The sequence below is a fragment of the Vicia villosa genome, linkage group LG2 (assembly GCF_029867415.1).
Source record: "Vicia villosa cultivar HV-30 ecotype Madison, WI linkage group LG2, Vvil1.0, whole genome shotgun sequence".
NCBI lineage: Eukaryota > Viridiplantae > Streptophyta > Magnoliopsida > Fabales > Fabaceae > Vicia > Vicia villosa.
The window spans coordinates 129,759,967-129,778,160 of NC_081181.1; the positions used below are offsets into that span (position 1 = coordinate 129,759,967).

At 35.1% G+C, this 18,194-nt stretch overlaps 2 protein-coding genes across 2 annotated transcripts; one reads left to right on the forward strand and one right to left on the reverse strand.

Annotated features, from left to right (window-relative positions):
- Positions 1 to 8,804: 8,804 nt before the first annotated feature.
- Positions 8,805 to 12,829, forward strand: LOC131652093 (zinc-finger homeodomain protein 6-like). Its single transcript, XM_058921867.1, has 2 exons — positions 8,805 to 10,281; positions 11,050 to 12,829. Exons 1-2 carry the CDS (start codon positions 9,397 to 9,399, stop codon positions 11,068 to 11,070), a joined length of 906 nt encoding a protein of 301 aa, XP_058777850.1. The 5' UTR covers positions 8,805 to 9,396; the 3' UTR covers positions 11,071 to 12,829.
- A 1,185-nt stretch (positions 12,830 to 14,014) lies between these two features.
- Positions 14,015 to 16,543, reverse strand: LOC131652094 (uncharacterized). The gene is made up of 2 exons (XM_058921869.1): positions 16,350 to 16,543; positions 14,015 to 14,591 (listed from the first exon to the last, which is right to left on the reverse strand). The coding sequence occupies exons 1-2, from the start codon at positions 16,481 to 16,483 to the stop codon at positions 14,234 to 14,236; spliced, it is 492 nt and encodes a 163-aa protein (XP_058777852.1). The 5' UTR covers positions 16,484 to 16,543; the 3' UTR covers positions 14,015 to 14,233.
- Positions 16,544 to 18,194: the final 1,651 nt, after the last annotated feature.

An 18,194-nucleotide genomic window follows, 5' to 3' on the forward strand; every position in this document is an offset into this window, starting at 1 on the left:
TTTTATATTTCATTGTGTCGTTTGAATATAGTGTAATTCCTAATATCGATCAAACGCATGTTCAATCAAATTTTTGTTGGCTCACTTTTGTGAAAACTTAGACTAAACATGTTTAAACCAATTTATAGGTAAGGTCTATGTAACCCCCTAGACCTTTCTCACCCATATTCTCTCCAACACAAACCGTGTTGAAATCTTCTTAACCAGACAAAGTTAATAGTTTTAGACTATGAAAGTTAGAATGAAGAAGAAGTGATAGGAATGGAACATGAAGAACAAATTGAAAATTAGGAAAAAATATAGAAATTAGTCAATAGTGAAGCGCTACAACATCATCGAGGCGCTATCAAAATCTAAAAGGAAAAAGGCGGCGCGCTAAAGCGATTCTGATTTTTAGAGAATCTAAGGTATTTTTCTATATCAAGGAGAATGGAAAATGAAGACTACCATTAAGGAGCTCATTCCTAATCGTTGTAAATCTTTGTCGATATCGAAAATGTACATCAGCTGATTGATAGAAATATTTTTAAAAAATGAAATCATATAACGAATTTACTTCAGACTATTGTTGAAGTCTATACTTCCTCAACTTTGATTACCTTTATGTAATTTTATGTTACTTAGGTTTTTACAAAATTTACAAACTTCATTTAGAAATACATAAATTGCCGAATAGTTGAAATATATATACATCAAGTTACTATAATGAAAAACCTTAATACACTTAATAGGTGTCAATACTCTTGTAAATTTGTAGGGTTCACAATGTATTCATAAATAATAAATAATGTAAGATCCAATTCATAATCAGTCATTGCAATAATCTCCGACTTCCGACTTTCTACTTTCGTGTGTATTAGGAAAATCCTAAAGTTTCACATTGGTTGGAATAGAGCATTGAAAGAATATATATAGAGGGACACTTCTCACCTTACCAACCGGTTTTGTAAGAATGAGTTAGGTCAAACTCTATTATGGTATCAGAGCCTATCGGTCGGACCATGGGCCGCCCACCGTTAATATTCACGCACCAAGCCCAAAAGAGTGTTGGGCGTGAGGGGGTGTATTAGAAAGATCCTAAAGTTCCACATTGGTTGGAGATAGAGCATTGAAAGAATATATATAGAGGGACACTCCTCACCTAACCAACCGGTTTTGTAAGTATGAGGTAGGTCAAACTCTATAAACTCTATTAGTGTGCCATTACAACACATACATGCATACAAGGGAACCATGATCAAATTATCAAAATCACTACTATTGTGTTCATGAACAAGCATATGATTCATTCTTGAGTTTATGTCCTTACCATCAATTTCTCCACCTATGTGTTGAAATCTACAACTTGAATTTTTTAGAAAATCTAACTTTCAACTCTAGATTTGTTATGCTTAATTATGACATCTTTTATAATTATGACATCATTTATTACATAATAATTGGTGTAAGAAATTTGTCCGGATTCTAAAAGAACAAATCCAGAAGTATATCTTCTTTTGTAAGCACTTTACTAGCTCACAAATAAAAGCATCTTTAACAGTGCATTTCACTTTTGCAGATGCACACTTTCCGTAATTCGCAAATATACTTCATTTTTTCTACTATTTCTATTGTTTTAGAGCCAATATTTTTCTATTTTGGTAACTCACTTCAGCACGAGCAATTCTAACAACTCATTTTTTTATTTCCTTTTGTTAAAGTAAATGATTGGTCTCAGACAGATAATGTAGCAGCAGCAGGCGCACAAAGTCACGAAGAGAACACAAACAGGGTAGACTCGAGTAGAGAGAGAGAGAGAGGGGTAGTGTCTGACACACGTCAATAAAACAAGTGTTATGAAGTGGCCCAGCAAGTATTTCAATTTTCAATCCCTTTAATTTTAAAACTTCAAAAAACAAAAGGTGGGCTAGTATTCATTTTGTACACTTTTGCTGCATATATAAATTTGTTTTCAACCTTTCTAATCCATCAATAAACTTCATTTCACCATAGTATATTTTTCTGATTTGCATCCAAAATTTCTAAAATGTTCCTTTTTTTTTTTTTATATATATCTTCGGACTCAACAAATTTTTATTTTAATCATAGGCGAATTTGAAGATGTATCTTTAAAGGAATTTGTAGGGTGTGTTCAGATATACATCTTTGAATAAACTATTTTTTTTTAATTCAAAAAATTATTTTGATCAGTCGTCCGACTTTAATGTGTTATATATCCGTTAATAGTTGCGAGCAAATGTTTATGTTATGAAGAATGTGACATCCTAGTTTTGTAATGAATATTTTAAATGAAAATTTTTACTCTGATTTTATTATTATTCGCCGGTGTAAATTAGGGTGTTACAATTTATCCCTACCAAAGGGAATAATGCTAACTTGTCGCTCCGTATGTATATTAACCGAACTCAACATGATGATATCGTCTGGATGCCAGACAGTACTCACTTGGAAAGAATTTCATTCGACCATATTTCCTTATACTCTGGATGGTATACATGTAGGACTAATATCATGTGTATGTATATGCCCGAGCGATGAATGCGACAGTTTGGATACGTATAGATCATTTCGAGGTCCCCTATCTAGGATGCTCCTATTAGTATAGTCCGCAGAGAGCTAGATGAAATTCTGGTGGATTTTGAGATTCGTCTGGTACCGGTGGAGTATCGGAGTCATGAAGCTGCATCTCAGTGGAGTTATATTGAGGGTTACATGACTTGGTTCTATAACGTGTCACACCCTTACTTGACAGAAGACACTCCTGGACGTCCACCCAGGCTTGCTCATGAGGAGATTCTAGAGAATGAACGGCCAAAGATGATCATGCCATTGATGTCTTGTCGATTTGTTAGAACATTATACGGAAGACAGAAGACGGCATCGAGTCAGGAGTGTTTGAGAGAGGAGGCAATGAAGCAGTTTCCTTAGCACGTTCCATTTTTACCGATGCACATAATGCCTTGGGTTAGCGTAGGTAGAGGAGGAGTCGGGGTCCTAATGAACTAAACCTAACGAGCTGAATCGAGTAGTTCGTGAACTTTAACTAAGTCGATTTTAGCTTAAAATAAACTTCGTGTCGAACTTGAATAGAGTTTTGAGCTGAACATTTTCTATCGAGTCGAGCTGAGCTAAGACGACTTCGACTCGACTCGACTCATTTCCATCCCTACCCCTAGGTGACAACCAACAACCATGGCAGTGCTCAATGGAATCATGTGGGGAAGGAAACCCTACAGGGATACATATACTGATTCAAAGAGGTGGAAGTAGTAGTAAGAGGCACAAACGAATGGCTGAAATGTTGGATATTCAAGAAGGACCAGAGACCGAACTCCATATTTCGATAAAAACCAAGACACGAGGAGGTTGTAGTTTAACCGATCTATTAAATAAGGAACAACCATACATGAGTTGAGAAGAAGATCTCTTAGATGAGGAGAGAAAGAAAATCTAAGGAGTCATAAGTGTCATCTATAACAAAGTTCTAGAGATGGATAATAATCGTTGAAGGGATGACGAAGAACAAGGATCCTAATGAAGGGCTCCATTTTACACCCATTTGAACACATCGAGGGAGAATATCATACATGCAAGTGCAAACACTGACTTCAAAGAGTGGGAATCAAGAATCCTAACCCAATCAAAGAATCTCCAAGGGGAAAAAACCAATACATTACCTCTATTACACGCAGTATCCCAAGGCCAAACAACCTTTAAAATGCGATGTTGAGAGACAAATTTCTGATTTGATGGCCATGAGCAAGCAAGAAGAAACTTCAACCTATAAAGTTTGAAAGATACATCTTGGGGTTCCTGGATAGTGAGAAAGTATGAGGAATCTCGAATTTATAGTGGTAGTTATTGCTAGTGATAACGGTCACCGCGGCTAATTGTGATGTGTTCCAAGCCCTAATTTATGGTGGTAGTTCATGTGATATTAAGGCCTTATAACGTGACCAGTGCGATAAGGAAAGGGAAAAGCCATGGAGATTAATGTAGTTTCCATAACCATGTAGTTGAGAGAAATGGCTATCGTGAAGGCTTGAGCCTTGAAAGTATGATTCTCTCAAGATCTCGGGTTTGAATTCTGTTAGGGGCTAACAATCCTTGTAGTAGTTCAGTTCATAAAGAGCTTTGACACGACTTTAGTCTCCTTGAATTAGTTTGTCTTAAGACCACATGCCAAGTTTTCAAAAAAGGAAAATAGATGGCTATCAAACCTCCCAGGTGACCATTCTAAGTGAAGAATATATTCGACCGCAACTACTTGCTTTGAAGGGCTAGAAAGTGATAAGAAGTGGATAACCCATTTGGTTATGTTTTTTATGTAAAACTACAAGTTGTCAATATTATGTAATGACACCTCTTAAAATTAAATGAAATTATTTTTCACTAAGCGTTTTTTCCTTGTGATCATTAAGGCTGCTCAAGGACGTAAATTACTTTCTTGGAAATAGAGAAAATGTCCTCTATCAATTTTCTGTACTCCTTGATCAGGGAAAGATTATCAAGGCGCGTCTCTCGAAGCCTGTCTCGAGCCTTCACAAAGATACCTCAAGTTCTTCCACCCTCCATTAGGAAGGGGTCTAGTGGTCAACTTTCCTCAGGAAGAGTGGCCTCGACTGTTGACATTGACTCCTAAATAATATAAAGCTTCAATATTCCTCGTCACTTCATGTGAAATTGACTTCACTTTGTCAAACAAGGTGTTTGGTAACCAAAAGCATCCATGACAGCTTCCTTCTCTAAAAATGAGGAAGCGGCCTCATGCATATCCTTTAGATTATGGTATCGTTAGATTGTAAGGGGTTTGACACATCCTTAAAGAACTTCACTTTTCTTTTGAAGACAATCTCGCATAAAAACTTTTCCTAGTTTGCCAACACCAAAGACCAAGATGAGCGATGCCCGAAGAGTGTAATAGTGTTAAGTGTCAAATATGGTTTAATTCTAATGTAAAATTTTGACATTTTTAAGCCCTTTCCTTTGCTTTTGAGTAAAATAGATTATGTAAATAAATGATTTTGGAAAATGTACAAATTTTGTATTTATGATGTGTTTGCTAATGTTTCAGGATCACAAAAGTGCAGCAAAAGTTGGGAAAAAAGCCGAAGAATTGAAGATTTAGTCGTCGCAGAAAGTGTTAGTGTTTGGTTTTGTTCTCCCAGATAATTTAGTGGCTTGTGGGCGCTCGTTCGCCCGGAGAAGCCAAGGAGTGGCCCGGCAAGAGAAGGCAGTGGCCTCTGGGGTGTTTCGCCTGAAGATTCTCCCGACGTGACATCTCGTCCGCCTGGCGAAGGAAGATATTTTTCTGCTTTTTGGGCACTGTTGCTGGCACGTATTGTTGATTAGTGGGGTTCGCCTGCGAGGCTTTTGGGCCGCCCGAAGAATATGGGCGTGCAGAACTAGTTATTTAGGCACTTTTTTAGATATTTTGAAAAAGAACATCATTTTATCATACTTTGTAAACCTAGAAATATTGGAGAGAGAAAAAATAACCCTTTTCTTCATCTCTTAACTAAAATCATAGCTTTTCTTCTTCAATCTTTAATCTTTAAAGTTTAAAGACCCAAAAGCTTTGTTTGTAATTTGTTATGCAAGTCACCATGGAAATGGGTAGCTAAACATCTCTTTGTGTCAATATTAGAGGTAGATAATCTTATCTTTTGTATGTATTTATCTTAATCTTGTGTATGTGAACAAGTGATGATTAATATATGGTGAAAAATCTTGTTTTTATGGTTTATGTTTGATTTGAATCTTTATTGAGAAATGGGTTACATATCTTGACCTAAGTTTTTTTATCTATCAACAATTAACATCTAGAAATAGTCTTGTGAGTTGATATTCACTAATATCAAGCTTGTAAAGTTATCATTTTGATAGTTAGGTTGAGGGATCATCTAAGGATCAAAATGATAAAACTCACAATATGTTTTAGAGGTGAAACATATTGAGAGGACATGTGATTATATTGATCATTTATGAGTTCACATGCCTTATTAAGAAAATACGCACAGAGTAGATTATCGAATCCTAATCTTGATACGTTTTTACCAATCATTTTTTAAAACCAAAGCTCTTGTATCGTTACTTAATCTTTATATGTGATCATTACGTTGCGAAATAAAAACTCTTTTGAACCTTATTGCTTAAAACAATATTAACTGTAGAACGGCGGTAATATCACCCAATCCATGTGGATAAGATAAAGAAAATACTTATCCTGCAAAGAGTTTCAACAAATAGGAAAGTCTAACAACTCCTCTCTTCATGAGCGGCCTCAACCTTATTGAAAAGTTAAGAAAATCTTTATAAGTGAAATGCGTAGTACAACTGAAATTGATATAGAACCCCCTGTAGGAACAAACTTCCTTAGGTTTCGACCAAGTATCTGGGGACTCCTAGCGAATGGTTCTTCTTCTTGGGGAACTTCGAGCATTAAGATAAAAGGTGGACCTTCCATGTCCCAAAGAGGGGAATCTTCTTGAATTTTCACTTGTACTAATGGAGGGGTAATCATATTAACTGAACCAGTGGAGACCCTAATGATGAAGATCCTTCGATGGCATGAATATTGGGAGTATCCTATAAAAGAGAGATAGCCATGTCATTCATCTTCATCAAACACATCATTTTCTCAAACTTCATATTATCTGCATGATATAAAACAACGATATTAGATAAAAAAATTAGTCCAGAAAACAATAAGAAGAAGTGAGATGCCCATGTTGCTCACTGAAGATGACATTTCTAGACTATTTTATTCTAGTATCCATCAGCAGGTGATTCAATATGAACTGCTTCATTCATTTCTTCAACGATGCAATAGGAGGGATAATGCCATCGACATAACTAAACTCCTTGAAGAAAGAAACCAACTACCTCTTTAAATACTTATCTTCTTTAGAAAATTCATCCTCCCTATAGACGCAAGATCTTAACTTCCCCAAGAAATGAATGGCATTGAAAATATAAAAAATATGTTTGTACACATATATGGCGGCCCCAACACCTATTATGCATATCTTCTAGTGAGCTTCTCGATTGAGGGGAATAACCAAGAAGTACCAGTCCTTAAAATGCCTCACTATATCCGAGTATTCCTCGAAATACCTAGTACCATGCCGTAGAGAAATCAAGCTTTGACCCTGCATGTGATGAGCTGAGTTGGATTGGGCCTTAAAGAGATGGAAGAAGAGCTCCAAGGTCAACACACTTTTTTGTACTCATGCCAGTGTTATAAGACCTTCACATACGCTTAACTCATTGTGGGCAGTTGAAAAGAAGTAATTACCATGTGTTTCATGACCCCTTTCTCAATGTCCCTAAAAGGAAGGCACAAGTCGATTAAATAAAATAGGCACTTATGAAAAGCAATGACATGTCTGTCATATTTATTGCATATCCTCTTATCTTCATCAGGAGGGAGCACCCCTAAATTTGATGAAAACCCCACTTCATTAAAAGCATGGTCAAGACCATCCCCGCATAGTAAAGGCAGAGATGTGTCTTACGTCTCTTGATTTATCCAATCTACAAAAGTATCTATTTTTGCATTTCTTCTTTTGGTTGGTGCTACCTCCATAGAGATGGACTCTCCCAGGAGGAAGAATGACGTCAAATAAGAAACTTAAAGCATGTTCAAACCTAAATGAAACATTTCCTGTCAAAGTACACCCATGGCCATAAAGTTAGTTGAAAACAAAGCAAGAACGTCTGAAACTCTAACGAATAAAAGCGGTAATGGAGAAGAGAGAAAGCTTGAGTATTACCTTAGAAAGAAACAAAGGTAGAGATTCGCATGCTAAAGAAGTGATGAAAAAAACCTTAAACCAAGACGTGTGTAGAAAATTTAACTATGAGGGAGAAAGATACATGCAAAGAAGAAGAAGAAGAGCTCATGATTCCACCAATACAAACGAAAAAAGGAAAATGGCAAGTTGAAAGTTCTTATGAGTATCCCCACAATGACGAACCATACGATTTCCTACGATTGAAAGCGAGAAATATGCCATCAACAGACCAGGTTCCCTTGAAAATTGGTCAGAATGCTTAAATATCTTAGGACAAAAGAGAAATCATATTGACAGATTAGGTACGCACGTTAAGACCTCCCTACAAAACGTCATCTATAGCAAGAAAAACATGTAATACACTTGTTTTCACGCCAACAATGACGTCCCAACGAGACTCTTCACTTAACTCGAGTGACATTTGATCTAGAAATGTACACGACAAAGCCTTTATCCTAGAGACCAAGGACAAAGATTTAGGGAATTGTTTTGGACTGCCTGCAAGGCCCTAGAAAAAACCAGAAGCGATAGTGAAGGAAGCAAGATCTGGGACAGGTGTTTCCTCATTCTCACCCAAAGTATAAATATGTCCCCTTAATGTTTCATCCAACGTCTAAAACAATTCAACGACCCTCCATATTGTTAGTCGCGTCCCTTATGAATGGTTTTATCTGCTCCCAACATATAAAGAGAAAAATGTGGCATTCTTACATATTCAAAATCATTCTCACTCTCACATCATTTTGATTCTCTCAGTGCTTAGACATTAGAGTGTTAACTTTGCATATTCACCGTGCGTTGTCATATTGGAAGTGTAGTGCACATTTTTACAACTCATTTCAAAGTTTCAACAACAATTCTGATTTCATATTGCAACACTTTAGATATTAAAGAAGTGGGTAAATTGTAGAAGACAATAATTTAAACCTGGACCAGGGTGCTGCATACTATGGGAGTAGAGGACCAACATGACCTTGTCGGTTGTTCTCCAAGACAAATTCACCACTAAGTGCAATCTCATTCATTCCCACTTCAACTTTGTTTTCATTTCATGTGTCTAGATTCTTGGCTGGGTGCTAGCTAGGAACCAACAACAAACAAAAAAGCCTTCTATTCTATCCTACTAGGCCCTCTCTCTTTTCTCATACTAATAAAACCCAAATTATCAACACTAACACCACACTTGTCTTTCCTTAATCCACCTTCTTTCTCTCTCTATACCTACGGAGGTGAGTCTTATTTCATATAAAATATATTCTCCATTTTTTTACCTTTTTTGAAAAATATTTCTACCCAAAAAACCAATATTCCCATTAGTGGTCCTATATAAACAGTTAAAGCACATCCTTAGATTTCTGAGAATAGTATTGATTAGTGAAATTCGGTTGTTGGTGAGATTATAAGAATAATCACACACAATAAATAACAGTATCTCATATATATCTTTGTTTAAGTTTTGTTCTTGTATTAGATGGTGTTGAATTAGGGTTTAGCACCACAACCATACTTAAACACACAATTATCAATAATTGATTATTGTTTAAGGTAGAGAGGTTATTCTAATTTAGATCTCTCACACACCTTCATCACAATAAGGTTAATGGAAACAAACATGTCACCAACAACTTTAGGTTACAATAGAGATTCTTCTTCTTCTTCACCAACTCCACCTCAAACAAACACATTAGTCTTCAGTAATCCACCACAAAATTCACACCTCAACAACAATCTTCATCCAGATCCAGATCTAATTGTTACAACAAGCACTTCTACTATCCCAATAACACCACAACAGACTACAACAACAGCAGCAGCAACAACAACTGCAACAACATCAGCAACAACAATAATATGTTATCGAGAATGTCTGAGAAACCACGCGGCAAGCATGGGAAGCCACGTGGTAGATGGATGTGGCGAGTTTATGCCAAGCGGTGAAGAAGGTACCCCACAATCATTCAAATGTGCTGCTTGTGATTGTCATCGAAACTTTCATCGAAAACATGTCCAATTACCACAACATCAACAGCAGCAGCAACAAGAACAACAACAAGAACGACAACATCAACAACAAACGCAACATGTTGTTAACAACGGTCACATACTTCAGTTTAACACACCGTCTTCATCATCTCAGAGATTCTCACACCCTACTACTTCCGGACATGTTCCACCGTTGATGATGACTTTCGGATCAGGTCCAGCTGAATCATCAAGTGAAGATCTCAACATGTTGGGTGCACAATTCTCAACACAGACGCAGCAGCATCAGCAGCAGCAACAGGCTTCTAAGAAGAGGATAAGGACGAAATTCTCACAGCTTCAAAAGGATAAGATGATGGAGTTTGCTCAGAAGATTGGGTGGAAGATCCAGAAACATGATGAACAAGAAGTTCAACAGTTTTGTTCTCAAGTTGGTATCAGAAGACAGGTTTTCAAAGTTTGGATGCATAATAATAAACAAGCTATGAAAAAAACAGGAAATGTAAGCTTAGTTTAGCTATTTTTGTTTTGTTTTGTTCCATTTGTTTTGAAATAAATAAGGAAAAAAATTAGTATATAAATGAATAATAACATACTTGATCATTATTATTAATATTCAATTTCTATATGTATTAAAAATATGTTATATATATTATATGTGGTGTTTAATTATATTGATATCAAAGTAGTATGCACTGATTCTGAGTTTCTCAGCTCTTTATTCCTTGGAATAGACTTTTGAAAGAGAAAGAAGAAAACGACAAATTTGTTTGCAATGTTTGTTATGAGCTAAATTAAGATTAGGGTAGGTGTAAGTAACAATATTTGATGCGTAATCTTTGTTTGAGGACTTTATGGTGTTTTAATAATGGAAGTTTTGGTTCTTGAATCTATTGGGTTTCTATGGTAATCAATGTTGGGATCCCACCACAAATTTGTCATTGGGTATAGGACAGACACCGACACATGATTATAGGAGACAATACCCGTTCTTTTCTCGAATTGATTTTAAAGGTAGTGTATTGTCTTGTCTCTATCTGAACAAGTTAACTGTGAAGAAATATCTAAGATGATTACAAATGAAAAAAGATGAAGAAAGTGGTGGAAGATACAAATATCATCCTTGTGGTTCTTCATAAGTATTTGTCAGCAATATATGGCGAGAGTAAATTAATTTTTTTGTCATTTTGCACAACAAAGTGATGAGTTTCATCCTTGATATTTATCCTTTTATCACAATTAAACTTCTTTTCTTCTTTTCTTTCTGAAGATGCAGATAGTTGAGATGTGAAGAAAGTTTCTTTAAGAAAGGTGAAAGCGGATTACTAAGATAATTTATGTGAGGTGGGAGGATGTGTGTAGACTTATGAGGGATAGTGATTTAGGGGTCAAGGATCTAAGATTTGTGACTTTGGTGCTGTTGAATAAGTGGAGGTGGAGGATTCTTGAAGATAAACAATTTTTGTGAAATATATTGTTTCTTCTAGATATGGAACTCAGGTGCGTGGTTCCTCGTTAAGTGGTTGGGTGGTCTATTTATGGAAAGCATTTTCATGGTGGTGAGAAGATTTCCTTGTCGATTCCTTACTTGATCACTAGCTTGACTGGTTCGCATTTTCTTGTTTCAACGTGATTTCATTACTAGTTCTTAACATAATATTTGAGTAGAGAAGTTTCCGTTATGTGTCTCTTTTGAGAGGTATTTTCTCATCTCAGAACAAAAATCATAATTATGAAATTGATGAGAGCTGAGAGGTTTAAGTTTGAGACTTTAAGTGGAGACATTCTCTTATTGTTTGGGAGGAAGAATTTTTTTGCATAATTACTTAATTAGGGTGGTAAAGCGTGGTGAGGCAGAGCATATGTGGGCGTGGGTCCAGATCTCTCCAGGCTTTTTAATAAGAATTGTCTATGTTAGGTTTTCCTTTTTAGAGGATGACAAAGAAGTTAGGTTGGCTCGGGTGATTCGAGGGTTAGTAAAGATTGAAAGAGTTTGAGGCCTTTTAAAGTGGTGCTTTTTTCTAAACAACTTTTATATAATAGATATCGATCAGACAAGACCTCTTCAAACGTCAAATTGTATTTGTTGATATTGATGTAGCATGTACGAGTTTTCTAGATCATGCGAAGCTTGTAGATCACTTGTTGTATCACTATGAGATTACTTTCTCACTCTGGTATATGGTGTTTAAGTGGAGGGTACACAAACACTTCTTCCACACTCAATCTTACAAGTATTTTTAGAATCTTGGCCAAGGTAAGAAAACTCGCTTAAGTCTGGTTTTTACTTAAGTAGTCTAAAAAAAGTGTTGGATGACTTTGAACATTAGTTTGACTAGAAAGTCATGTTATAATTTTGTCTTTTCTTTGTTTGATTGGGAGAGACTCGCTCTTGTGTCTTCACTTTTAAGGGTGTAATGGATTACTAGCTGTTCTCTTTTGTTTTTTTAGATGATCACGTTTACCTCTCTCTAGCTTAGAGGCAAAGGGGATGACTTTGCCTATTGGTTTAACTTGAAAGTCATATTATAATTTTTAACTTTTTTTTGTTTGATTGAGAGTGACTCACTCTCGTGCCTTCACTTTTAAGGGTGTATTGGATGACTAGCTATTCTCTTTTGTTTTTATAGGTGATTATGTTTACCTCTCTTCAACGAACTCTTTTTTGGAGGCGAAATTTTTTTTTAAATGATCATGTTTACCTCTCTTCAGCATATTCTTTTTGAAGACAAAGTATCTAGTGTCTCGATATAGCCTTATGTATAGGCATGGCAACAAAACCCGTTTTCGCAGACACCCATCTGAATCCTTCCCGAAGTTAATGGGAAAACCCGCTTTGATTGAGTTTAAATTCATATTTGAATTTTCCCCAATTATTATGGGAACGGATCGGATAACGGGAAAACTAGTTCTACACTGAACTCGTCTCGTTTAGTTCTTTATGTACATTATTATTTATTTTTGATAATTTAAAATATTAAATATGTAGTCACTATTTTGATATTTTAATTTGTATTTATTATTTAAAATGTATGTATGAATTTTTTTAATTATTTTATTTTATTATTTATAATATAATTTAATTTTGAAAAAAATAAATATATTTATTAAAAAATTAATTTTATTAGGACGGAGATACTCAAATCCAATCCCAAACCCGTTTGAGTCAAATTTAAATTTTAATTCTTCATCTTCGTTTGAGTTGAAATTAGAAACGAATTTTATTTGGAGATTCGAGTTTAGATTTGAGGAGATTATCTTCGTTTGAGTTTGAAATTATAAACGATTATTATTTGGAGATTCAAGTTTAGATTTGAAGGAGGTAATAACCGTTTTCACCCCTTCTTAAGACTACTTATGTAGATTACTTAGGTAGATGTGTTCGTTTAATTTTATCTTAGAATTTGTTTAGCCGTCTTTTTATTATTCCAGTGCACCACTGATAAAATTTAATCTTTGCTATTAAGAAAAATCTTTTTTAGAATTAGTTTTGAAGTAAAACTTATAAAATAGTTAAAAATGCATCAAATAAAAATTTTAAAATATCAAAGTATTTGTTTAGTACTAAGTATAAAAAAAATATATGAAAAAAAAACAGCTTTAAAATAATCAATACAATCACTTATTATTATATATTCTACTAGTACACACAATAACTAAAACTTCTGATTTATCGATTTGAACTAGTTAAGCAAAAGACTTTAGCATCTATCACAGAAGCGCACTCAAAACAACAATGAAATGAAAACTCAACTTTACCATGCATTAGACATTAATCTCGCACAATATCCAAATTTCGGCTAGTCCTTATTCTCAAAAAAGTGCTCAAACTATCTGTGAAAATTGATAGCTCAGATTTAAATTAATCTAAAAAGATTGACTTCAAAAATCTGTGCTAGAATTTGGTGCTTAAAAAATTAAGCTATAGCTATGCTTTGGTTCATTCTCCTAACCATTTTACATGCAAGTTGAACTATCTAATTTTAGTAAATAAATATTTAACTTTTCCCACTTTTGTGGGACAAAGGATCTAACAATCATAATTTCTTTCCTAATGTACCATTAATTATATAGTGTAATCCAGCAAAAGATGCTATCTTTTGTCTAAAAAAGTGCCAAAGTACTATAGTGTCTTAAAAATTACAATATTTTGTCCGTGTCTATATAGCATAAATGATCATGGACTTAAATTCAGAGTTATAGAGTATGGGCCACAAAATAAAGAAGAAAAAAAGTGAGAGGGTTAACCTTTTACCTTTATTAAACCATGCACCTTTTGGATGATCATGTTATATTCTTATATCAAAGATAACTAGCTACGCATGTTAACAAAGGGTCCCATAATGTCACTGTAACTATACACTATGTATCTACATAATATTATGGATACATGTTACATAAGACATGTATGTTGAAAACTAACAGAAAGTTATACCAGTGAGATTCTTTTACAGTTAAGGGGTATTTCTCATTTTAGCTCCAAGATTCCCTGTGGCTTCTGAAGCCTTTTCTTTTGCAGCTTCGTATTTAGCTTTGGCCTCTTCAGTCATGGAGTTCCTTGCAGACATGTAAGCATCACTCAATTCAGCTTTTGCTTCATCATAGACACCAAAGGCGTTGTTATCATTTCCACCACAGTCCATTTTACCATTTACATCGTTTTTTATGTCATAAACATTGTGAGCTATATTTGAAGCCTTATCGGTCACTTTATGATCTGTTGGCATTCTGAGGATTTCATCACTTCCAGTTGCTTCTTCAGCCTTATACTTCATGTTTTGAGTGGCATCATCGTTCTCGGATCCTAAACTTCTGCCTCGGTAATAAATGCAAATATACATTTAAGGTTTGGACTAATATATTTTGAACAAAAACTGGCAAAATCTTTCATCAATCTCCTAGTTCATGTTAGAACTTTTGTGTTCAGAGTTTTCAGATTTTTTCATAACCCTTGCAATAGTCTGATGATGGCATACTCAAGAAAAATTAAAGAAGATAATAGAGTGTTATTGGAAATTTTAAGAAGTTTGTTTTCAAACTAAACTTTAAATTTGATTCACCTCCACTAATCTAAATATATTATTGAATGCAATTGAGATTAACATAAAAACTCCTTCAAAAATAATGTGATTATCTTAATTTAATTTGATTTGTACAAATACAAATAGGTTTTTATAGACCGTAAGACGGACAATAAAAACAATAAAAAGAAGTAAAAAAAAAAAATAGAAAAATAATGTTTATAGACAGTTATGAAGACGGACAATAAAAACAATAAAAAGAAGGTAGTAAAAAAAGAAAATAGAAAAATAATATCACATCCGGCAAAACAAATCTAGTCGGTTGGACATATCAGTTTTATCTGCACTTTAGTATGGGACAATGGGACAGACCAAAAATTTAAATCTTCACCCTCTAATGGGTCCGCTCTGTTCCGTTTTCTTTGCCGGCTTTTGCAGACGCAGTTATTGCATAAGTTTTATAAATTTGTGTTTTTAAACTTAATAGATGCAGTGCCCGTAGACTTATCCCATCCCGCCCTCACTTTTTTCCTCTAATGTGCCCGTTCCGTCACGTTTTCTTCGTCAGCTTTTGCGGACGCAGATATTACATAATTTTTTTGTATTTTTAGACTTAATAGATGCATTGCCCGTGAACTTACCCCACCCCGCTCTCACTTTTTTCCTCTAATGTGCCCGCTCCGTCACATTTTCTTCGTCAACTTTTGCGAGACACTGTTTTTAGATTACATAAACTTTTGTGTTTTAGACTTAATAGATGCAGTGTCCGCAGATTTACTCTACCCTTGCCCTCACTCATTTGTTAAGTGGGCCTAAATTTTAAAGTTTTCTTGTGAGACGAGCTTAAACGGGATGAACCTAAACAAAGCGAACAAACAATACGAACATGTCTGTTTGTCACCCCTACATATAATACATTTAAATAGTAAAAATATAGTACCAAAAATCAACTATTTGACCTTTTACTCAAAAACAAGCTTCTTTACTACTTTACCACTACACTGACTAGAGAATAGCTAATATTTATATATTTATATCAAATTTATAATTTATAAAACAATTTGTGAATAATTTATAAAAAAAATTCAGATCCTTATATTTTGAAGGCATTGGCTGTGAGGCTGATTGCCCGGGGCCAAGATCGGTCATGTTTGCACAACAAACAATCCGGGCCAAGACTGGCCTTGTTTGTACAGCAAACACAATAAGCCTATTTTTAGCGTTAGTTTAGTGTATTGTCTAAACATACAAACCACATCAAAGTATTGAAAATATTTTGAAGAAAATGAGTCCAATGAACATTTTTCATCCTCTTGTTTATCGTTCAAGTTTTTTCTTACAATCCCAAATCATAACTTCTAGCAACTCCTAGGTGCATGCAACATAGCCGGCTAACATCAATTCATTATTTAGCGAGCGTTCGTGAATGAGAGAAAACATATATAATAAAAATTGCATTATATAACTAAAATTGAATGAGATAATCCAGGAAAGACAAGTATGGTTATTACTTATTAGTAATGGAAATATTGAGATAAGAGAAGATTACTGAGAAAATGTATTACGAGCCCAATCAGGCAAAGATTGTGTGTCCTCTTCAGCAACATCCTCAACCCAAGATCTACAAATCCCCACACATACTCCAAGACACAGCACCAACAACAAAAGTTTCGTACTCGCCATTTTGTTTTTCTTTGTGTGAATTTCGTATTTTTCTCTGTCTTTGTTGAAGTAATAAAAACCAAGAATGGAATAAAATTGGGGAGTTTGGGTGGTTATGCAGTGCAGCATGAATGCCACGTGGTGTTTGGGGGGAGAAACGTGGCAAAATTTAGAAGTTAATGGAAAGTTTGAATGTGCCACGTGTTAAACAGGGATTAAGTGGGCCCGCATGACCCGCTTCGCGACTAATCTTGATTGTTTCAACGGGTTTTCCTCCACCTTCAGAGAGACCTATTTCTTTCTAACAACAAAACATGCTAGGATTTAGTAAAAAAAACTTTTTTTTCAATTAGTTACTTTATATAAATTAACAAAATAGAAAATAAATAAATAAGAATAAAATTTTTACAAAATTATAATTATTATAATAAGCACACACATGGATTTTTCTAGACATTTGGTCACTTTCACGGCATCTTTTTCTTGAAAACATCTTTCACATGTATGATTTTCACTCTTTTTTATACTTGAATATAACTTCTTAAGTACACATGACTTATAATTCATTGTCTCCTTATTAAATGCGTAGAATGGTAGTTCAAAAAATATCAATAGATGGATATCTCAATCCTTTAGTGTTTTTCAACTTGTCTTGCTTAATAGTAGGAGATGATGGAAATGTCCATATACTTCAAAATCAACAAGATTAACCAAATAATCATCTACACTCAACTAGAAGATATGATCATTTCGTCCGATAAAAGAAACTTTTATTATGAAAATTTCCTTATAGACCTCCCAACCTTCTAGCCCACCTCTGGTGAAAAACCCAAACTACCCCTGACTTCGGAAATGCATCTCCGAAATGCAAGAAAAAGGTGTTTCGGAGATGCGTCTCCGAAAGCGCCATTTTTTTGAAAATTTTTCTTATTTCGGAAGTTCATTTCCGAAAACAGTATTTCAGACGTTCATTTCCGAAATACTGGGCGTTTTGCAGATTAAGCAAAACAGCCCCCCTCCCCATTCATTTTACCCTAATCCTATTCTAAACACAACCTCTCTTCAAAATTTCTGCAAAAAGCAAGTGTGAAGTATCAGAGATAGCCAACATATCATTCCAATCTCAATCTAAATCCTCCCAAACTCTATTAGTGGTAAGTTTAGTGCATTTTTTTTCAATTTGTAGATCCATTAAGTAATCTCTATTAGGGTTGCTTAGGTTGTTTAGATCCATTAGTTAAACTCTAAACTGCTATTTAGGTTGTTTAGAATGAATAATATTAGTTATGTTTTAGGATTTTGGGGTCTGCCATTGGAGGTTGCAGAGAAGTTCTTCGCAGGGGTGTTTCGGAAGTTCATTTCCGAAAACACCTCCATTCCGAGTTTCGGAAATGAACTTCCGAATTGTATCAGAAGTTTAATTTTTTTTAGTTCTTTATGTTGTCTCGCATATTAATCGATTTCAATTGTTTTCAGGAACATGTCAGACAACGTAGCACGCATCAGACAGGGTAGAGAGACCCAGACTGCGTCGGCTAGACGCGAGCGGGCGGCGCAGTTGGCGTCGACACGTGGACGGAGGCAGGGGCGGGGACGACGTGTGCGAGTTCCCGTGGAGATGGACGAGGGTACGTCCACATCTGGATCGAGGAGTCGTCTGGCTGGGGTATCTTCTTCCCGCCAGCAAGAGGAGGAGGAGGTGGAGGTACCAGAGGTGGCAGTATCATACCAC

What these genes read in the sequence shown, in the direction of transcription:
- LOC131652093 (XM_058921867.1), top strand. Translation starts at nt 9,397, where the DNA reads ATGGAAACAAACATGTCACCAACAACTTTAGGTTACAATAGAGATTCT. An exon ending in CTATGAAAAAAACAGGAAAT is followed by an intron (nt 10,282 to 11,049) that starts GTAAGCTTAGTT and finishes TTCTTTCTGAAG; the next exon opens with ATGCAGATAGTTGAGATGTG.
- LOC131652094 (XM_058921869.1), bottom strand. Translation starts at nt 16,483, where the DNA reads ATGGCGAGTACGAAACTTTTGTTGTTGGTGCTGTGTCTTGGAGTATGT. An exon ending in GCTCGTAATACATTTTCTCA is followed by an intron (nt 14,592 to 16,349) that starts GTAATCTTCTCT and finishes TTACCGAGGCAG; the next exon opens with AAGTTTAGGATCCGAGAACG.